The sequence below is a fragment of the Pyxicephalus adspersus genome, chromosome 3, assembly GCF_032062135.1.
Source record: "Pyxicephalus adspersus chromosome 3, UCB_Pads_2.0, whole genome shotgun sequence".
NCBI lineage: Eukaryota > Metazoa > Chordata > Amphibia > Anura > Pyxicephalidae > Pyxicephalus > Pyxicephalus adspersus.
In genome coordinates, this window is record NC_092860.1 from 111,617,480 (window position 1) to 111,641,828 (window position 24,349).

At 33.8% G+C, this 24,349-nt stretch overlaps 1 protein-coding gene across 2 annotated transcripts in view; it reads right to left on the reverse strand.

The window, feature by feature from the left end:
• SPOCK3 (SPARC (osteonectin), cwcv and kazal like domains proteoglycan 3) overlaps positions 1–24,349 on the reverse strand; it is a 162,558-nt gene that overhangs the window by 36,861 nt on the left and 101,348 nt on the right. For both annotated transcript variants that reach the window (XM_072406017.1, XM_072406016.1), the window contains exon 5: positions 7,621–7,747. In XM_072406017.1, coding sequence (XP_072262118.1) covers positions 7,621–7,747 — 127 coding nt within the window. The remainder of the gene's footprint in view (positions 1–7,620; positions 7,748–24,349) is intronic.

Below are 24,349 nucleotides of genomic sequence, written 5' to 3' on the forward strand. Positions count from 1 at the left end.
TTTAACTGTTTTAAACATGTCCTATCAAAATCCCTTCCTCAAGCAACCTAAATTTGAGGTACTTGTATATGCCTATATAATAGTATTATTGAGATAATATTTATATTTATGTGCCAACTTCTGGAACGACATCTGAACCATATTGATTTGTGAATCTATGTTATGCCACATTCCTATTGTTAGAACCTTGTATAATATTGCTTCATAAATATATATATAAAAGGTTGTATCTACAATTACACAGCTATTACACAGCTAGCCTAATTTTTGTTTTTTACTCTTGCCTGGAGTTCGCCTTTAAAGAGATTTTCCCTCTCCTCATGTTATGTCTTCAGAACAGTAAGTGACACCGATAACAAAAAAACAGTCAAAAAGTCAAAACTTTCCTACTGTTTTAAATTTAAGTTTGCTTAACTTTACCCAAAAAAAATAATACCAAAGTCTAGTTTGAGCTATAAATAAAAAAATAAAAGTTTATTGCAATAAAAAGGGGAAAATATGATAAAATGCAAGAACAAAACATGAGTTTAGGATTGAAAAACTCACAAAACTCAAAACAATTTACTCCAAAAATGTTTTAGTTCTCTCTTCATACAAGCAATCTTTGCTTCATTCATACAAGACAATATGATAATATAATCTCATTGTGTTTTGTGAATCTGAAAACCAATTAATAAATGATTTTCTAATTTTGTATAGCATAATCAGTTATAATTTTCGGAAGTTTGTTGGCAGAGTAATATCTTCTTCTAATGCCATTCCATTTGGCTTAGTCATTTGAAATGATCAATAGCATGGCATGGAGTCAAGCTGGCATGCCATCCGAATATATAATGTTTTGTATCAAATACAGAGATGCATATCTTTATTCATAATAATATTGCTAGTGCTGCTGTTCAGAGCATCCGACATTTAGTTCTATTAGAGCTGAATAAATGCATTTTTTTTGTTAGGTCATTCTTAGTACACAGCAGGTAGCTGTTGTCCACTGTGTACAGTTAACATGGTCACAGTTGTTTGTTTACCTTGCCCTAAACTTCAGTTTACATTAGATATTTTAAGTTGTGTTGATAACAAATACAGATAATAATTTTTCTATTGCGTTTGTTAGTAGCTGGGTTTCTTCTACTCATGTCTGTAAAAATAGGAAGTGAGGTCATAGAAAATAAGGGAATTGAGGAAACAACCAGGTAAATAAAAAAAAACAAACACAAAAGACACAGAGCTACAGAGAATGAAGATGAGGAGCCCTTATCATCTTGTTTGTGAAACTGGCTATACTTCTACAATGGTTATACAAAGTTTAAAATAAAATTTGAAATTTCCTCATAATGACTTAACCAGGCTCAAGCTAAATAATGTACAATTCGAGCAACACATTATTTTTTTTTTTTTTGGGGGGGGTCGGGTATTTTAAGTTACTAGCTTGTTGTTTTCATATATTTGCAGCACCACAACACAACAAAGCCAAAACAACTGCAAATAATTATAACAAAATTACCCAAACATGATGCCAAACACAACAGCTGTTTGTCTTAGAGTTACTGATACCAGCCCAGAATCCCAGTGACAGCTGCAGGTGCCTGAATTGTTTACATGTTAGAGGAGAAGTTACATTATCATTTATGTCACATTACTTTGCCCCAGTACAGGTACTGGGGTGGAGGTGGTATACCTCTTTCCAGCCTCTCCCTGCAGCATTTTTCCCTACTGTTGTGATCTATAGCTAGCTACTTGCAGCTGTAAAGTGTACAAAATGTTAGAAAGTGGTAGTAATCAAAATATATACAAATATTAAAAATAATTACAATTACACTTATTAATTATTATGTATCAAAAAAAAAAATCTGAAAATAAATATTTCTTTCAAAATGAGTCCCTAGGTTGAAGCAATGACATTGGATGATCAGAATGACATTCACATTTCCTGTGCAACCATCAAATGCTTATGAAACCAAATGCAATTTAGCAGCAATCACAAACCTGTGAAGGAGTCACCATAGTGCTAATATGTGGAGTTGTCAATCAGACTTAATATTAATCTTACACTAGTTATACAAACCATTTTTTCCACTGTTCGCAGCATAATGTAGTGTCAAAAGGGCAATAAAACTACCCTAAAGTAGAATGCACACATTCACTTTGAGCTTAATGAATCTGCTAGAATACATAATTCACACTAATGTCATTGACATTGGGACAGTTATATTTTAAAGAAATAAATATAAATATATAAATAATATAATAAATATTGTATAAAGTTACACAAATAAGAACCTAAAGTGGAACTAAACCAAGAAAAAAAACTCACACTCACTTCCACAGAGGCACAGAGGACTGAATTTTAAATATATGCAAATTTTGCTGAAAGGTAATAGAGTTTTGAAAACTATATGCTTTTTTATTTCTTACAAACCTTGTCAAAGTCCCTGCCAGGTATATTATTTTTACTGTATATTTTTAAATGTTAAAATATGTATGACCCTAAAAACAGCATAAAGAATAATAACCATACAAAGTCTTTTCATAGAATACTTTAGAGGCATAATTGTGCATTTCAGCTATATGTTCAATGAATAATTCAATTCCTCAACTTGTTAATACAGTAAATGGCTGATTCTGATCCTTCCATATAAGAAACACATTCTAGGAATTGTAGAAAGTCAGAGTTACTTTAGTTTATAGTGCCAAATTTTTTTGGTTGGAGCACTTAAAAACTCCCAGCTTGTTATGAAACTAAAATAATGAATCTCATTGAGACATGCTTTAGTAAGTCCCCCAGAGGTGCCGAGTTGGGGGCTGAAGAATTTTGACAGGATTAGAATGGGGAAAAACAATGCAGCAATTTATAGTAGGACTTAGTTTCAAAAGAAGTAAGACAATAAATAAGGGGTGAGCCACATTGAAATCTGTAAAATAAAACAACAGTAAATAAGGAACTTATTACAAGTGTATTTTAAAGTATAATACATGCACATTTTTCAGTGTTTTATGCCCTGCAATTATAGAAAAATACCTCTTGATCTACTAGAAATGCTCTAACGTCCATTATACTGTTGTGGACTGACAACACACAGCATTTTTAATCACTAAATTGTGTCAGCTTTGCCTATTTCTCTTTTGGTAAACTACTAAATACCTTATCCTTTCCTCATATTCACAACATTGGGAATATTTGTTCTGTAGTCCAGTATAGGAAATGAGGGGGCTAATTACTATTCTCAACATAACACAGGAAGTGTGCACAGGACAGCTCTGAATGTCTGACATGATCAAAATGTATTTTTGGAACTTATACTTAAAAAAAAGTTTATTGTTGAGGATAAATAGGCTTTGGATTTGTAGTAAGTGCATAATTTAGCTATCATTGCAGTATTTACCTTAAATATTTGGTGTTTCCAATCTATTATATTCATGTCACTTGACCCAAAACGGACCTCATCTTTTGTCTTTTTCACTTACTTTTTTTGCTGACAAGTGTATAAATATATTTATATATATATATATATATATATATATATATATATATACTAATGTAAATAACCTGTTGCCGTTGCAAATAACCTGTTGCATTCATTTTTTTAGATATGTTTTCATTTCAAAATGATTCATTAGGCATTTGTATTGGCATTTATCTCTTCCTGTGGCTGATCATTACTCTATTCAATGGGCTCCATTCAAAGTTCTCTGCTTTTCATCACCAGGACTTGTGTTCCACTTATTGTTCCTATGTTTGTACAATGGATATCCCATTTTGTGATTTTTCTTATTTTGACTCAATTTTTTTATGGTTGTTCTTACTATCTTTGTATTTTTTTATGTTGTAATTATGTTTTGTATTTGATCAAGGCAGAAGGGGGGGCTTTGCACTTTTTTTAAACTCCCCTACCCCCAAACAAAAGACAGTGAAAAAAGACTAAAATTTTAACTTGAGAAACTGAAGAATGACAAGTTTTTTCAAAAAGGCATGTATCTATTTTAGGCTAAATCTACATGGACTGTGTAGATTGAAACACTTGAAGTTCCCATGCACTCTAAAGAGCTAGTCCACACCAGAGTGTTTGAAGCCAAAAATACAGAGAAGCGTTGGAATAGAGGAAAATGTCTCACAAATGCCACAAAGTTTGATGTTTTCAGTGAGTCCATGAATTTATAGATTTACATTAATTTATAGATTTACATTATGAGAAGCAACAGTAAAGTAAAACCATTGTATAGTATTAATAAGAAGAAAGCAGAGCCATATCAAATTTAAATTTTGACCAAAAAAATATTTTTACATACAATATATAAAAAAAGTTTACATTAAGTATTAAAGTGTTTGTGTAAAAAAAAAAGTTATATAAAAAAAAAATTAGAACATTCTCAACACCCATCAGTTGAGAAAGAAAACATCTAATATATTTTTCATTACTGTTCTTCAATGTTAATAGGCATTGAAGTTGATAAACAGGACACAGCTCATCACAGGCATACTAACAGGTTACTGTTGTCTGGTAGGCTGGCAATAAGAAAAATACATAAGAATACCAGTTCTGTATCACAAGATATACCTGCTTGTGGATTCATTGCAGTATGAGCACTAAAATAATTCTACATATACAGCAAAGTTGGCATCAAGCACCTGGGCAACTGGTATCAAACCCTTCATGGGTTGGTACTTTGACTATGACAAAAAATATTGTAGGATAATTTTTGAATGTACATTTATTTTAAGGAGACCCTATTTTTACTCAAGGTGCAAACTTTGAATATTTGCAAATCTCAGACTTACTACTACTTATTTTATAAAGAATCACAAAGCATTTATTGTTTATGCAGAGCAAAGGCATGATTTTGCTTTAAAGCAATTACAATTAATGATCCTGTTGCTTTGCACTGCACTCAGTTTATCTAAAAATAAAAAAGTATAGCAAGAGATCTGCTTTTGTTATTGGAACTGACATATTTTCTAACAATGTTCAGGTATTTTGATCACATGCCGTTCGGTGTATGGACCTTATCCACACGTCCATAATTTAAGTCTCTGAGAAAAGCCTTGTATAAAAGGCAAGCATGATCTTAACAAAGGTATATAAAAAAAAGATTTATTATTCTTTCTTTTTTTTTTTTTTTCCAGAATGTGTAAGCAATACCTTTTGACATTCAACTTGCTATGATTTACAAACATACAACCACAGATGCTGCTTATTAGTCAAAGAAAACATTTAAATGTCATAGTTGCAGTTACAGCACCAAGCCTAGATGCTTGTGCCACCATCTGTATTTTGAAGTCTTTGAAAACTGCTTGCTAAAATTTAGCCTTCAACAAAAATCACTTTTTAGTTTGTGATTGTGCGTGAGAAGTGAGAAGAAAACTTTCTTTGAAGCAACTGTTATAAATACAAGGATTGAATGTTTTCTAAATAAGAATAACTGCACAGCTGTAGGATCACAGTGTATTAAAAACAGCCATATGGGATGCCCATCTCACAGCCGTTAATGTGTTCACAATCTACTGCACATAGAGAAGCTTTAGTTCTGAAACTAGATAGAGAACAAATAATTTAGAACAAGTTTTTTTTAGAACTCTTTTTCTAAAATAGTGGTGAAATGCAAAATCCTCTGTATTTTACTTTCCTGCTAAGACAGTATGTTCCAGGGCTAGATACATTGATAATAAATGGATGTCTTTAATGTTCATATTGTTGTTTGTAAGGGAAATGCAAGCAAATACAGCTAATATTTATTAGTTTTATCAAGATGAACCTGCTGCTTTATGTACAGTGATTTAAAATGCACCTATCCTAAGCAACATTCATTAAAAATACATAAGGTGCAAACCATTCATAACATTATTTTATACAAGCACTTCAAGCAGAAAAACTAGTGTTATAAAGTGATTTATAAATCCCTTATATTCTTACTGTCGAATTTGCTAATAACACCGTAAAAGAATCCTTTTAAAGAAAACTTGTCATAAAAGAGATATGGAGGGCTGCCAACGCTGGCCTCCTTAGAAAAATGGTTGATTGTCTAGATGTCAGGGCTTCGTTTTTTTTTCTGAGCCACAGACTGAACAAGTATAAAAGCTTTGCTGCAAACTCTTTGGAGCCTATTTATCAAGGGGCACAATGGCTTTTTGCCAAATATATGGCATTATTTATATATAAATGACACCATTTTCAGTTTGTCTCATTTATGAAAGTGGTAATCAGCTGAAAAAATAATAATTGATTAACAACTCCTAGGGACCAGGAGCACCAAGTAAGTCTGTGACTATATACTTAGATTGCTGTTGGTAAATGTTGAATTGCTCTAGTGGCAAATTAGAAGTACTACATCAAAGTGGCAATCAATGGGTAATTCACTCAAGTAAATTGAGATATCGATCATCAATTTTCTGTAATTATGATCCGGCAGTCAACCATTGGGTTCCCTTTCATAAAGGAATACTAGTTTTTGATAATGAGGCTCCTTTATCTGCTTTCCTCTTGCAGTTGGCCAATGATGCAACTTTAGTTTTTGAGAAGAGGTCAGCAGTGGGAGTCTATATGCACAGGCACACATACACATTAGTAATATTGTGAAGGATATGGGGGGCATTCTGAAGAGAACAATGAGGTAGGGCAGGTGGCAGGCATTACCACATTGCATTTACAATGAGAGGGTTTAAAGGTAGAACCTGAGCCTATATGCCACATGTACTGCACATATATATCATGGTACCAGCTAAATACGCTTACATTATTGTGCATCAAGCACACACATATATATATATATATATATATATATATATATATATATATATTAGCAAAATCATTTAAAAATGAAACAATTCCATTACATATGTTTTTTTTTTAGACTTTCTTGAGACTGCCTTAACAAACTTTGATAAAACAGTCATGGGCTATTTAGCAAACAGCAACAATGAACATTTTTGGTTAGAATTTTTGGCCAGTAGCATGCAATATACATCATAACTCATACACTGCAGGGGTCATGAGTATACAATGTAAAGAGTGAAGAGTAAAAAGTATGTAATAGACGGAGTGCTGGTGTCAGGAGTATGTAAAAAATCCAGGTCTTCATATATACTTCTGTGGTCAGAAGTATGTAAAAAAACAGCCCCACAATCAGAGGGCAGTGGCCAGAAGTATTGTAGAGCCCATTGTACAGATTAAAAGGCCAAGAGAATGTAACATACAGCCCAGGGTATACAGTGGTCAAGAACATGTAATGTACATCTCAGCATATAGTGAAAAGATCAGGATTTGCAATATACCTCCCAACATATTGTGCAGGCATAGAAATGTAACACACAGTACAAAGCAAAGGGTAATATCTTTAGAAATAAGTAACGTACACTGTACCACCAAAATATGGATTTATTCTACATTGCAAAGGATTATTAATTAATAATTACTTTGTACATAATGAAATAATAAAAGGGAACACAGCTTTGCTAATGGTACTACAGCTACTAATCTTCACTTTGCTAAGTGAACAACCTCATGTGGCAAACAATGTGTGCTACTATAGCTACAGTTTTACAACAGATTACAAAGTAAATCATAATGCAATTTCATAAGACTAACATTAGGCTTAAGAAGTACAAAATAGGATGAAATAAAATCATACCTGAGATGAATATGAATGTCCATCAGTCCCACATACTGGACTTGTATAGGCAACTGGACATTGCTTGCAACTGGATGTAAGAGGAACACCTCTCCAGTATTTATAGGTTAATCCGGCTTCTTTCATGCTGTAAAATATATATATGTTAGATTTGCCTATGAAGGAAACAGCATATCCACAATTTAATGAAATTTTCTATGCTGCAATAGTAGTATTTGGACACCTTCAACACTACAGAACAAGCCCAACTAATAGGTGACTGCCTTTTACTACTATACCATGAAACTGGATGAAAACACTTTAAGGTAATTCCAAACACTATTTTGTGGCTTGCATTAACAATTTTTATATTAAAAACATAGTACTATTTTGTAAAATAAACTGTCAGAAGTATCTCTCTATGATGGATTCTATAGAAACATTCATTCTATGAATTTTCAGCAGTTCTCTTCTGGGCACTTATGTCACTTACACTGAAGATGAAGAGACGAATGGGGATGTCATTTAAATAGGACAGTCAGGATATATATATACAATTCAAGGCAATCTCTGAGATGTAGGGGCACCAGAAGAAGCAGAAATATTGGTGCCATCACCTCTGCCCAAATAAACATCTATAATAATATAAAAAATAAATACACAGTATTAAAAATGCTGGGTACAGAATATTCAAATAAAAGGTAGACATATTGGCCCTAATTCATCAAGCAGAATCGGACGCTCGCGCATTCGTATTCGCGATCCGAAATCGTATGCCGTCGCGCAATTCAGCAACTGAAAAAGCTCGCGGCCGGAGGCGCACATCTCCGGCAGCTTTACACTGGCGAGCTTGCATTAAAAGTCACTGTTCCCCTAAAAAATCATTCTTTCTAATGGCACACATATCAACGGAAAAAGCTCGCGCACGGAGCCCGCGCGTACGTTCGCGCTTCCAGCGATCGCGGATTTCAATGATGAATCAGGGGCAATATGTCATAAAAAACAGTGTTATTCTCACATTGAGGACTTCACTTCTTCAGTACAACAAAGGTAAATCATTAAGTGGCGGAGTAATTATTAGTTTCTATAGCAATCAGTATTCGAAGCAGGTGTGTTATTGCAATTGTAAACAGTTTAGCTAAAAGTTTTACTGTACTCCTTGAGACAGATATCAGCCAAGCCCATGGAAAAGCATTTGAAGAATTTTGGTGAATTATGCAAGTATTAAACATTTTCATGGGATGATCTCTCAGAAAATACCTTTACACAATGGGCCTGATTTAATAAAGCTCTCTGGAGAAGATAGACTATCATAGGAGAACCTGGGTGAGCAAGCAAATCTGGAATAGATCTGGTCCAAGATTGAAAACATTTGTCTACTGATATTGAATGAGTTTTAAGAAATCCCTCCAGGTTTCTATGGATCACACAGGCTCTCCAATGATAGCCCATGTTCTCTAGTGTTCCCTAAAAAATCAGGCCCAGTGTGTCAATATCCTCCAGTAGCAAAAATTAAAATTTACTTTTAATCTCACTTAATATAAAACATCCATAAAACTGGAATAGATTTCCTAAAAATATTTTTCTATTAGTTGGCAAATGTTATCAATCCCGGTCCATTCTAGGTATGCTGGATCACCCAGGTTCTCTTATGATAGTCTATCTTCTCCAGTTCTTTTGGATTAGATCAGGCCCTATTTGTTCACTTATCATATTAAAATATAAAGTTAAAAAAGGAAGGTAACTAAAATGTAAAAGCCTGTACCAATGATTAAGGTAAAACTAAATTTTTGTTAATATTAATAAACAAACAAATTAATAAACAAAGTGTTTTCTACAATAAAAGAAACATTTCAGCCTGATCCAGCCACCATTATTAATAACATCCACTTTTCATGAAAACATGACGTTCATGTGCAACATTCCTAGAAAATACATTTATCAAGGCCTATCTATTGTTCTTGGTCAAAAATAAAAAAGGCACACCTATCACTGATCAACAAAGGAATCTATAAAGGCTATGGTTTTGAGGATGTTACAAAAATGAATTTTGAATGTTACAAAATAGTGACATTATCTCAACCAAAATGTATGTAACTAGATAACCTAATACATTTGTAAAGAAAACGATATGAAGAGGGTTGATAATAAGATTATAATATTTGCTACAGCAAGAAAATATGCCAAAAAGTATATATTTGTAAATAATAACACCAGAATACATCAAATAACAAAGTACATAGTTCGAAAAGTCAGCTATTACTAATATCTTTTTAGTAAACTAAAATCTAATTGGTCATTAGTGCAGGCTAATATACACTTCATACCCTACACTGATCCTACATACATGACCCTACACTGTTTAAAAAAATACTTTACTTATATTTATACTGATAATCCACAGTCAATGATTGACTGATAAAATCAAGAGGAAAAAAATGCAATTTGTTCTTGTAGAATCCCCTGCAGTGTAATGCTTTCATTAGTGTACATCTCTCAAAGCTTTCATATTGTTTTTTATGTGTGGACCACCTTGTATTTAAGTTAAGGACAAATCCTTTAAAACCCAATGAGGCTATTTAAAACATTCAATTCAAATTCAATTACTGCTCTCAGCAAGGGATTTTCTATGTGAAATAGAAATTATACTTAATTTCTTCTATTTACATATCCACAGCCTAATACACACATTTCATTAAATCCAAGTTTCAGCTAATGTCTTTTTGAGAAGGGATTTTATAATTTGCATATAATGCATATGTGGTAATTACATTTTTCCTTTGTTCTTTAAATTATTACATGTTTGTATAAGGCATCATGCAGAATATTATTTTACATAACTATTGTTATAAAACATATACTTAATAATTACACTCAGGTATTTAATTCAGAAAAAGTACATAAATGGTTAAGCAAATGCTTGGCAAGGCAAAATAGTTCTTGTACATCCAGCAATTAAAGTAACAATATTAGGCAGGTTTAGGAACTCCCAACGCGGTCAGTGTTCCACTGCTTACTTTATTTAGAGTGGATCCTGTATCATCCTGTAACATTTACCTGCAGCATGGTCAAGGACTGTGCTGCCAGTTCAAAATATTTTGTGTTTAGTCATTTACTGGTGTAGCCTTACATTTTAGATCTGCAAGAATTATTTGAAAAAAATGAATCTTTACAGTAAATAAACATGGCTTTTATATGTTCTCCCCATGTGGGTTGCCTCTGGGCACTCCATTTTCGTCCCATAGCCCAAAAACATACTGGTAGGTTAATTAGCAGAAACCCCAAACATTGGTCTCCGAATATGATGAGATTGTATGACTATGGTAGAGTCATTAGATTGTAAACTCCTAGTTAGTGTCTTGACCATGTTCTCTGTAAAGCACTGTGTATATTCCTATATAAATAGAAATAAATAGAAGATAATAAGGGTAACATTATATTAATAAAAAATGTTGATTGTTTTAGTCTCTTCAATTTCATACTTAGTTGAGTTACCATGCAGTTAACTTTCTTTTCACCCTACTAACGCTAATTTGTTCTTTGGCCAACAAATATTTAGGAGAAGTAAATGTGATTTCATTTTTTTCTCCATAACAATCTTGCCTTGAGTGTCGCAGATTCACCTTACTAGATTACAACAAAGATATTAAAACTAGACGTCCATTTAATCCCCTGTTGCTACCTTTATCTTCCCTTTGATTACATCAATCTAGAAATTGCTCATGGGAGGATGTCAAGTTGATTTCGCTGGACTAAGTTTCTAAACTTCAATATAAACTTTTGTAGAGTTGGAGAGGAGTATTTATGTACAATACTGCAGGTCTTAGTGTGATAAATGATCAGAATGAACTGTTCATCCATATGGGAGTTCACCTTTTTCAACTAAGAAGTTATAAAAAAGGAAATCAGAAAAAATAGTGTGTGCTTCTGATTCAAAGCACTTCTAAATGTTCGGTTACATAACAGTTTAAATCCCAAGCAAAAATCAAACCTTAAGGTTAATACAAAGGATAAAGATGACTATAGCAGCCAACAAGTAATAGATTGGATATTAAAACTGGGCTATTAATACACAGATACATTGATTTACAGATATGCCTTTTATGGCTACATAATATCTTTGTATTTCTACTACAGATGCACAAATGTCCATTTCTGGTAGGTTTTGCAGTACAGATAAAGAGTTATATTGTATGATCCCAATTTATTTATTTTTTTCCCAAAAAAAGGATTTTTTCTATTACTTGGATTTATAGATCTGCTTTTATGGCTACATGATATCTTGTATTACTACTACAGATGCACAAATGTCCAGTTCTGGTAGGAGGTTTTGCAGTACAGATGAAAGGGTTATATTGTGTGACCCCAATTTTATTTATTTTTTCCCCCTCAAATTTTTTTTTATTGAAAAGGTAAAATAGTCTTTGCAAATCCATAATATGCAAATTTTCAGTTGAGATATCTATAGCACTGATCATAAAAAGCACTATGGAAAACAACATTAGAAATTATCATGACTGATGTGATCTGTTCCTGATTAATTTGGAACACAATTTCTGATCGGTATTTTTCACCATCTTACTAAATTACTGGGAATAAACCGACACACAAAATGAAACAAATGGAAAGAAAAGACTGGCTGTTTCATTTTAGTTTTTGGTGCTACTACCTTGGATAACATAAAATGTTTAAATTTTAACAGAGTTAAGAGCACACACATAACGAACAGCTGGCAAACTTCCTGAGCACATAAAACACACTCAGTATTTCACCATGTTTCCTAAACTTAAAATACTTTCAGATCTTCATAGAACAAAAAAGAAAAATCACCCCAAATAAAGTGCTTTTTCATAACCTTAGATACTACCAAAATGTATGTAAACCCTAATATGGAACTACTTTTTTCGCTCCATTTTGGTCTGTTATATAGACTACTGAAAACATGTTGTTATATTCATTTGACAGCTGTTTATCCTGCTGGAATACCAGTGAGCTAATTAATTAAAACCATTGGTTCTTCTTTACATGGTCATTTTAGATTACAAAATATTGACAAATCAAGGGTGGCTCACCAATTCTCACCTGTTTGCTATTTGATTTGTTAAACTGGGAAAAGACTAAAAAATCTGTCTTTATTACCACCTGGTAGTCAGACCCTTACATTATCCTCAATCATGAAAAATGTTCAGATTTAGCTGGGTCTTAGTGACAATAACAGCACTTGACTGATGATCAATGAAATTATAAATGTATAAAATAACTTACTATAGAAATATTTATGAAAACATATAGTTGCCCTCATTTTATGCAGACTTTGCCGACCACAGCTAAAGAGGAGTTTTGGGGACTGGATTGCAATTTATCAAGTTGTATGACATCTGATTTTTTTGGGAAAAAAGTAAGTAGTTTGATCACAGAATTATTTGTTAAAAGAGCTTCCAAATTTTTTATAACATAGATTCTTACACTACTCTAACACTGCCCAAATCAAATTTTTTTTATATGTGTTTGAATATATATTTAAATAGTTTATTCTTCAAATAAATTGAAATTGCCAGGTTAATACCTAGTTAGCTAAAAATCATTGTGTATGTGCAAACATGACTAAATTGAAAAAAGGAGCTAGCTGAAAACATAGTTGACTGTAAGACAGCTGCAGATACTGGACACAGTATAAGTTCACCTAATAAATGTATCAGTTTGATCTCTGAGACAGCTGTCATTTCTCTGAATACTTCACCAGGTTCTTTTCTTTTAAAGATACAAAATATAATTATAGGCATGTCATTCACTTCACATGCCCCTAAGCATGCTGTGATAGCTATGTTTATTTATATACAAATAAAGAGTAAAAAATAGACAACCAAATGACTCAGAATATTTTTAATATCTTCTAGTATAGTGTATATAATTTAGCACACTACCTAGAATATCACATTTCTTAATGTCCCCACTATTTTACTGGCTTGTTCATTTAAAATTTTCATGAATTTGTTTTCTTCTCATGGTTTAAGAGTCATCATTGCCTATAAAAATGAATTGACCAATTTTAAATTAGTTGTGGATTTGATATCTGGCATGATAATAGGTTTTTGGCTGATGTTACGATTCTGTAATATTGTTTATTTTATGTGTATCATCTTCACAGTCAGTAAAATCTTGAAAAGCTTTGGGATGAGACATCCTCTTTGTAGTGTAAATCCAAATCTTCCCTATGTATGAAACAAAAAAACAAATCAGCCTTTATAACTTAATGAAAGGCTTTTTTTCTTTTATATCTACACTGAGTAAGCCAGTGGAGTTCCTTTCCATGACAAATAAGGAACATGCTGTACAGATTTAAAAAAGTAATCTTTACATTTGAAAAGTTCTTGCAATGACATATATCCTAAAACAGAATTAAAGACTGACATTACATATAATAAAAACCTAACATATAATAATCTCCTAACTCAATATTGTCCATATTGTTATCTTACCTACCTTTGTCCCTACAAAAAAAAACACAATTTTACAGTACAATAGTACTAGGAACCATACTGAATGGTTGGATCATATCCTGTTCAGAGGAAGAACTGTACTATAAGAAATAAAGAATTTTGTACTTGCACTAGTCACTGGCAGTCTTCTTTTATTGTTCTCACTGCAATTAAAAGCTTATCTTCTCACTGTACATCAAAGCATCTACTATAAGTTCAGCACACTTGCAGCTGCCCATCTCAGCCTTGATAATAAAGCTTAGTCAGGCTAACACATTCCATTCCAGAGAAAAAAAAGATATAGTCCTTTTTTAAATGAATACATGTTCAGAATGATATCAGTCGTAATAGGTTTAGGCACTTAATTCAAGATTAGAATAGAAGTAACTAGAATATATTGATACTGATTTTCAACAATAAGTCTTTAGGTTTTGTTTTTGGGCAAACCATCCTGACTTATCAGGTTGATATTGTAATACGAAAACACATGTAACAGAATAGACAAACATTGTCTTTGGTATGTTTGTAATTGATTTGGGACATCTTGAGTAATCTCAGTAGTTTAAGTAACTCATTACACTAATTATTGTTGAAATACAGCATTTATTGATACAATTATCAGTATGATGAGAAGCAGAATTAATGTTTGTATTATGCAGCAGGTTTTGGGACAATATAATAGTGAAGGGCAAGGATTGGGTGCTATTTTGATGGAACCCCCCAAACACCAACCAAGAGACATTTAGTTAATATGGTTAACTTTTATTTTCACAAAGATCTGAACTCTGTGTTATAAGTAATGTCATTCCAGTACAACCAAGGTGAGTGAAATTGTATATGTACTGGTAAGATTTGAAAAAAGATGATATATTTGGTTAAAACATTTTGTTTAATTACTTTCCATTGACCTAATTACAAAAAGGTGCCTTTAAATCAAAAAGTAAGAGGAAGAAAATAATTGATTTTATTTTTCCTAAAAATACATACGTACCTTTAGAGTCCCAAAACAGACATCATTTGGCTTTAGTATTATAAAAACAAGGATGTGGTACCCATAATGTAGTGGAAATCACTTTACTCTACATTATTCATTCAGATACCAGCTTTTATCCTTTTAATTGCATAAAAAAGTAACAAATACATATGTTATTTTGTAACATGCTATATTTGTTTTCTCATTCCTGCTGCTTATCTTTTTTCTGATGGCATCTTGCAATATACAAATATATAAACCAATGGAAAAACATGACAGATTGCTAAAAATTAGGAAGTCATGACCAAAAATCATGATAATATTGTAAAACACACTTCAACTGCTAGCTGGTAATCACATTTGCAACTGGAGGGCTGACAAGAACATGACATGCCGACATGTCGCTAATGTTTACATCCATGGGCATTTGTTTCATAAGGGTTTTTATGGTATATTAAGGTTTTCTAATGTCCCTAGTCGTTGAACTTAAGATAAGCAAACCACTTTCCCAGTTTTAGAGTTCCACCTTGTTTAGGCCAATGCTCTTAAAGCTAATGTTTTCAAACTTTCAAATATGTAGGTCATATGTTTAGCTTTTAAGTTTTACTTACTTCTCACTACAAGAGTCAAACTATACTTTGCAATTTTTAATAATTCAAGCCACCCATGTTAATGTAACAAAGACTGTCCTTGCCTTCAAGACTTGCAGGGAATATAGTGTTCTCCTTATAAAATATCAATTATGACAAGTCTATATGAAATAACTTTTGCTTTGACTTTTTTTTAGTACAGTAAGGGTTGGTGTTCATTATAAACACATAACAAAACCTGGAGCATTATTTAGCATTCACAACCCATAAAATAAAATTAGCAGTCTGATGTGGAATTGGTAAAATGATCACAAATTTTTCTGTTGATTTGCATCATCATTTGGAGAAACTGATAAGTGCTATCTCGATGGTTTACATGTTAAATGAAAAAAAAAAACACTAATTTGTCACTGCATCACTAAAGAGTTTTCAAAAGCAGTCGCCATTCTGTTTTCTACATTATCTGCTGGGCAGCAACTTTCTCTTAACTTTCTTCTTTTTTCTTAATAGATGTCTTCTCAGCAGTAACACATGCGTCATTAAAGCCTACAAGTCATTGTTTGTAAATACAGTGCCATGGTAGCTCAGACCGCGCTGTTTCTGTGGCAACTGAATATGATGCCCTGCGAGCAACAATGTGCTTATGTAAGCCATCGTGGTTTATGAAAAGTGATCACAGTCAATGTAAACAAACTAAGAAAATCTCATTGGAGTTAAAGTCAGAGGGGTTGTGTTTATCAGACATGCTGGAAAATTACTTACAATGTTTGCAGTCCTGAGGCATAGTTTCTGACAGCACAATTATAATATTGCCCCAGAGATTGAAAGGGAATTCTTCTAAACTTTTCAGGTAATTTTTGAATGCTTTTCTATGAGTCCTTATTGGTGTGCCAAATCTTTTAAAGAAGAGTAAACTTCCTGTGTTCTGTTTTATTAAATGAGCAGAAGATATTCAATATTAGTTAGAGCATCAAAGGAACCATATTGGTAGGTAAAACAGAATTATTTAGTGAGCAATTAGGAAAAGTTAGCACATTCAGTTATATATCAGTAATTTTTAAATAAATGCTGCAACTTTGCTAAAAAAAGTTCAGTCCTTTTACTGCTGTGTAGAATAGGAACACACGGTTCCATAAATACTGTATATACCTGAGTATAAGCCTGACTTTTCAGCACTCAAAATGTGCTGAAAAAGACACTTTGGGCTTATACTCCAGTCAGGTGCATGGGTCTCTCCAGAAAAGCACCTGATCCGACAGCCATGTCCAGCGGTTTCCATCCCCTGATAACAATGTCATCAGGCTGCCACAGAAATACACTGGTAGCAAAAGCCGTAAAGAAGGCGGAGTAGGCCAAATTCAAAAGTGCACAAAACAGGAAAACCCACTTACCTTGTTCCGTTGTCATCCCCCAGCATACTGCTTGTTCCGGCAGCTCCTCCGGACACGTCTTGTTTCTTCAGTCTTCAGCCGCCGAATGCAGAGACGATCTTCGGGGTTTCCTGGTTACATGCATCGGTGTGGGCGGGAGGAGCGGCAGGAAATTCAAATAATATTGTATTGGATTCAATACAAAATGGCTATATTGAGTCTAATACAAAGAAATCTTTGCTAATATATATATAAAATTTTATTTGTATTTATACATATATACACGGAGAGAATTAGAACGCTAGGGGGGCTACAGTGGCTGAATGCAGTACCACTTTCAGCCACTTTTTCCGAACAGAATCATACCGCCAGGGAGGTTAAAGAGAATTTAGTGGTTAGGTACAGTAAGTATTATACCTAACAACTAAATTCTCACTATGGTATTTGTTTACTGTATTATGGCTGTAATGGCCGTAATATACAATTTTATTGGTATTTATTTTGAATATTGAAACTTGCCAGTAGCTGCAGAATTTCCCACCTTTGGCTTTTACTTGAGTCAATCAATTTTTCCTGTTTTCCCAGGTAAAAATAGGTACCTCGGCTTATACTCGGATCAACTTCTACTCAAGTATATACTGTACTTAAAGGTAAAAACACTACACTTGCTAAAAAGAAAAACAACTTTCAATGCAACAGAGCATCCCTCACATTGCAAAAAGTTAAATGCTTGTTTAGGGTCTAACAGTGAAACAAATAGAAGGGTTTATTATCTTATTGCCTTGATAGTGCAGGCTTCACCTCTATGCAACCAATCTGTCATAGCCTCTTCCATAAAACACTCTGTGTGACGGCCATAGGCACTGATGTCATTGCCTAAAATGGAGGACCAATAGCCCTGCATTGTAAGTAGGGACACTGTGGGTCCACCCACAGCTGCAAAATTGGTTGGAAGAGAAGCCACAACGGTCTTTGGGGGATAAGGGGTCACAGCAGGCTAATCCCTAATAATTCAGTGTTTCCTACTGAATATCTTCGGTAATTGTCATTGATTAGCCTATGCAACATTTGTTACCCTATCAATAGTCAAATAAAATAATATAATCCTGTGGGTTGCTCTACAAAAAGCAACTAGAGACATAGGATTGTTACCCAATCCAGCCAAAATGTCCTAATAACCACTGTATATGGTTATGTGGGAGTCTTTAATAAAACATACCATAAAATAATAGTCACACTTTTATATTGGTCATAGCTGTTACAATACTCACTTAAAGCTTAACTAAACTAAAATTTAAAAAAACCTCACTTATCTATTCCTCAGATTCCTTGATACCGCTTTATATGTGTTCGATTGGGTCCAACACTGTCCTGCTATCCATCATCATCCTGGGGTGGAGGCAGTGCCAGACACCACCAGCTTCGGCCTTCTTCCACCTTCAGGCTACCTAACCCCATCTCGCATTACGCCTGCTGCAAGGGGGGGGAAAAAAAAGGTAGCATTCAATAAACAAAGTGTAACTCCAAGTAAACTATGTAAATGTTTAGGATATAATTTTAATTAATATTTTATAACATGCTTTTGTCCACACAACAGGTGGACAGAAGTGGTAAGCAAACCCCCAACGAGGAAACGTTTTACCCCAGTCAATTATTCTCTCCTTACTTGATTGCTGTTACTCCCTAACTGTTGCATTTTCCTAGTGTCATTGTCACTACTGGTACTGTACAGTAGTATCTGATATCAATAGGCTGGTATCTGCAGCCTATTGAGGTTGTACAGGCAGTCTGACAACACAAAAAGTTTTGTTGGGTATTCCAGCTTAGTCTTAAAGCATAGAGGAAACACCAGGAGATGTTTTTACAGGCGATCTGAACAGGGCCACAGAAGGGCAACAACCCATTAATATGACTGGTATCTGTGTCTTTTTGCAAGCAGGAACAGAAGGATCAGTGCTGGATCCTTAGGGGATGGCAAATTCAAGGAGGGTGACATGTGGGCTCAATATCTCAAAGTGGGACCTATACTCAAAATCTGACACTGTGCACCTCAATTAGCATTTGCCAGGGAACACCAGAATTGTCAAGTTGGCCATTGAAGTCCCGTTCTCTTCACAAATGAAAGCACATGTGACAGAATGAAAGAGTTTGTAGATGCTGTGATAAATGGTATGCTGCTTGCAACATCATTAGCATAACGTTTGGTAGTAGGTAATATTTAATTATAAATCACATGCTACGTATTTATGGTAGCTTTTTTTCCCAAGAATGTAATCACATTTTAAAACTCAACTCTAGTGAGCAACTGATTATTTTTAGAAATCATATCCGTTATTTTGTATTTCAAATATTTTATTGGTTTTCATGGGGATTTTACAACATATATGGTGAAAAGGGGGGAAAATCAACAGTTTACAAGACATTGAACGTTCGAAGGTTGAACGTTCACAAAAAAATACATAGTGAGGAATTTAAAAAGAAAGACACCATGAGCCTGATTTTTATTCAAGCCCTCCAAGGCTGGATAGGATACACTTTTATCGGTGAAGCTGGGTGATGCAACAATCTTAGAAAATTTGATATTTGCTAGCAAATAATTAGAATCCTGGACCAGATGCATTCCAGGTTTGCTGGATCACCAAGCTTTACAGATGAAACTGTATTTTCTCCAGCTTTGAGGAGCTTTAATAAACCAGGCCCTATGACTCTTTAAAGTTAAGGTAAGGAATCAGGGATAGAAAGTGAAGATTAGGGAAATTCAATACAACTTATCATTGACTATTTAAACCCAACAAGGTCTTTGAGACAAAATATTTGTGTACCCTTACATAGAACAGTTTGAGAGCCACGTCTGTTATTTTGAAAGATAACATAACACTGTATGCAATACATTTGGCTAATATCTCAGTATTGAAGGTTTAACACTACAAAACATATTGTAATAAAGGGATGTTTGAAACAGGGAGCCTAAAAAATGGTCCCTCTTTGAAATTGTTAATCAAAAGCAGTAAGCCTCATGCACTACCCTGTCAGTGGCATCTGCTGAATTGTGAAATTCATCCCTACCTTTTCCTGCCCAATACTTTGGTAAAGAGGCAAAAAACTCACAATATTATTTTATTCACTATGGTATTAGAAGCAACAGAAACAATCCAAAGCCAAGCCTCATATATGTTCTTAAAGATTTATACATACCAAACAAAAATACATTACCAAAAAGAACTCCCACAGGAAGGTAGTGATTTTAACATTTTGATGGTCTTGCAAATGTTTTTAAAAGACAACTATTATACAGGTGGTCCCTGGGTTAAGAACATCCGTCATACAGACGACTCCTAGATATGAACGGGGCTTCCCTGCTCTCTCGTGTGCAAGACGAAGACTAGATGGGGGGAGGTGGCAGTTTGCATGACTTTCAGAAAAAAACTTTTGCTAAACACAGCTGAGGTTGTGGGTGATTTTAGGGGGTAAGCTCTTTCTGCAGCCTCTTGTAACTCTCTAATGACCAAGACAAACTCTGCAGATGTTTCTTTTTGCATATCAAAGCACAGCTTGCTCCAAAAGTAATGAATGTCTAGCCTCCATAAATCTTTTTTTTTTTTGTTGATTTATTTGTGATTAAATCACAGTGAGGACTTTATACATTAACGGACATCTTGCTGCCTAATAATTTGTTGAGACAAACATCTGTCCTAATTACATTTAATAAAATATTGTACCTGTTCCGACTTATATACAAATTCAACTTAAGGACAAACCTACAATCCTTATCTCCTATGTAACCCGGGAACTACCTGTATATACCATTTTTTTGTCTATTAGGTCTGTTTGAACTTACTAAAACTAAAAGAAAAGTAACAACATATCAATAGTTCCATGTTTTCTGTACATTATATTTTGTATATTAAATAGCTCAATTTTTTTTATAATTTAATATTATCTTGTATAATAAATAAACTGTATTAAAAGTATCAGATGCATTCTAAAAGAATGACTGACCACAAATACCAAAATACAATACATTCTGGATTTGTCAAAGCTTATATCTTAAGAATATTAGGCATTTTCTGTACAAATACATGTTACAAAAAATGAATGGGGCTAAAATCTCTTTTAAAGAATATGAATAGAACAGGTGGCAAGCTGCATATTGCAAAGATTTAAGCAAAGGAAAAACATAAATTGGCCAATTTAGTTTAATGCCCAAAGAAAAGGCCCAAATTACTTACTATTAAGTTTATTACAATACCTACATTTTTACATTGTCTGTCTTCTACCATAGCCCAAAACACAGTAAAAAGATAGCATTGCTTTTTTATTCTTGGCACCATTCCATGAGCTTCTTGAAAAAAAACATAACTGAGGATTGTAACACATGAAAATTGCATCAGTAATACATTTGTGTGATTTGTCCTTTCCACTTCATCATGTAAGATAAATAGGTAAAGAGGAAGGTAATCTACACTCTATGTTTTGTATAATATTGTTAAATATGATATTACATTATTTAAATGCAATTTCAAAATTTGAAATTAATTGTAGATTTTGTAGATGGAACTTGCCTTAATTAGCCACTCAAACCCACTTCTACCAAAAATGGAAGTTATACAGGGTGGGGGAAATTAATTTACTCCTTTTGTTTGTCTCTCATCTAATTTTGCTTGGCAATACTAACAAAGTTTTAATCAGACAAGCAGTAAAGTGAAATAAATGTGACTTTAGTTCAAGGCAATAATGAGGTTTTATCAATATTACCTTTTACACAGACGGAGAAAAAAACAGCTTATATCAGATCAGGCCAATTTGTTTTGAGAATTGGACGTAATTTGGTGTCTTCCAAGGCCTTAAGAAATTGTTCTATTGAGCAGCACCACAGCTTGTTTACATTCTATGACAGTTCTCTTGTAACCAATAAACAACAAATTCAAATGTAAATTGGAACTAACCATAAAAAATGGCATTTAAATCGCATTAGTGTAAGATTTATATTTCCCTTCTCACTTTACTAAATATCTTGTGCCACCTCTCTCCTATCCCTGTTGGATGGTTAGCCTTTTGTCAAAATTGCAAGGTAAAATGTCATAACAACACGAGCCACAAAAGACTTGGAAAAAATGCTAAAAAGACAGTTTGCCCAATATGTATGCATACATCTAGACCTAAAGTCTAGAGCAGGGGTCGGCAAACTTTTTGGACTACTAGGCCATTTCAGGAGGTCAAGAAGGCACACTAGGCCAGAAGAAACCAAGTGTCCAAGGAAAGGTTTTTTTCCAACTGTGACTGCAAGCGAGCAGCCTCAGTCTTCTGCTCATCCGTGGTATAGTCTCTGTACGTGTGCTTGGCATCTAAATGCCCCCTGAGATTCGACCGCTTAAAAGTGCTGTTGGAGTCATTGCACAGAAAACACAGGGCTTTGTTGCCGTGTTGGACGAAGAATGATTCGTCAGTCCATTCATGGTTGAAGACACGACGTTCGAGGTCAACCTTCTGGAGACTGGTAGCTGCTCATTGCTTCTGCTCTTTAGGCATTGTAATTGGAGTCACTGTGCAGGAACTGGATGATATTGCGGGATAACGATAACGTGACAATTCAATTAGGCCGGATCCAACAAATAATAACTAGGGGGGGTTAGGCCGAACTGGAATACTAGCTATGCCATACTTTACTGGCAGTGTAGCTGTAGATGTATGTATTCAGAATAAAGGAACTGCACAGAACACCATTCCACCAACAAATTTCATTAGGAAAAAGCCTAAGTACAATGTTCTACAGGCTCAGCAAATGTCTTTAAGCCAAGTAAGAAGCTGGTTGGTACAACGGCAAGTGTTTTCATGTTCTCGTCTTGTGAACATTTTTATAATTTTTAAATCATTTTTGGAGATATTGAGCTTATATATAGCATATCTATTGAGCTATGGAACTTTTTTGTGACTCAATGCATGTGTTGGTACTGAGAATTCTCTGTTGTTTAATATCTGCAAGATTGAGTTGTGGCATTTGTTGTAATGAGTTTTGAGTACTTCTAAAACTTTTAAAAATTGCGTATGTTATTTTTATGAGAGGGTATCACACACTTATTTGCCCTGTTTTATTAAAGCTTTCCAAGACTAGAGGAGACTAACATGAGAACCTGAGTGATCCAGAAAAACTGGAATGGATTTCTTAAAAACCACTTGCTAATATTTGGCAAATGTTTTAGTCCTGCACCAGATCCATTTCAGGCCTGCTGGATCACTCATGTTCTCTCATGGTAATCTCCTCCAAACAGGCCCTAGGCTTATGCTTGGTATGATAGTCTATCTTCTCCAGCCTCAGGGAGCTTTAATAAATCAGGCCCCTAGTATTTGTAAACTTGAATGTCATCCTAATTGTGTGTGTTTAAAAAAAAAATGAAAAAGTAAATGTAGGTGTTTACAGTGGCCTGTATTACCCAGGGATCAATTGAAACAAATAAAGACATGGTGGCACAATAAATATCTTGTTCAAAATAAATAAACCCTTACATAGTAGGAACACTAAGATTTATAATTAGGAAGATAATGGAGGGTAACAGAGAATTATGACTGTGAAAAAAGGAAAATGAACTGTGAAATTAAATGATCTACAGTTTATAGGGATATATTTAAATCTAAAAGCAAACACGTTTTGCTGCTTACTAATCATTAGATGTGGTGGTTTTTAGTTTCCATTTTTAAGGAAAGTACATTTTCTGAAAAATATACTTTAATTCTGAAAGAAATGCCCTTAAAACTTCTGATGCACTGAACTGAAATCCCAGGCAATGTTATCAGCCTACCCAGTATTTTTTGTTAACTACAAAAAATCTTTTCTTTGTTAAAGGAAGAAGCTCTGTAGTTTAAACCAAGAGCACGCAGCCTAAGTTGATGACTTTGGTGATAGATACAATATAGTGAGTGATCAATGCTAATGTAGGACAGACAGTGGGAGAACAAACAGATGAAATAAAAGAACAAAGCAAGAAAATAAATGTACCCACCATATTTTAGGACTACACTGACTAAACTGCAATGTAACACATTTTTGCTCTTGGCTTTAAATTTATATTTGGATTTTTCAATTGTTTCTGCAGTAATATGTAACAGCATTTTGCTTGTTTTATATTATACATACATTGATACTATAATGTCTTTTTTTTCTGCAAATATATATCTGTTAAGTCAATTGGAACTGTTACTTTGCCAGATGAAGTCAGTTTTGTAACACTTTATATTTCTTGTGATACTGAAGTTTCTATGGTTACTATCGACTTGCACTGTAATTTCTAGTTGCTAGACTATTAATTTAGGGAAAAGCTGTTACTAATATACAAGCACTAA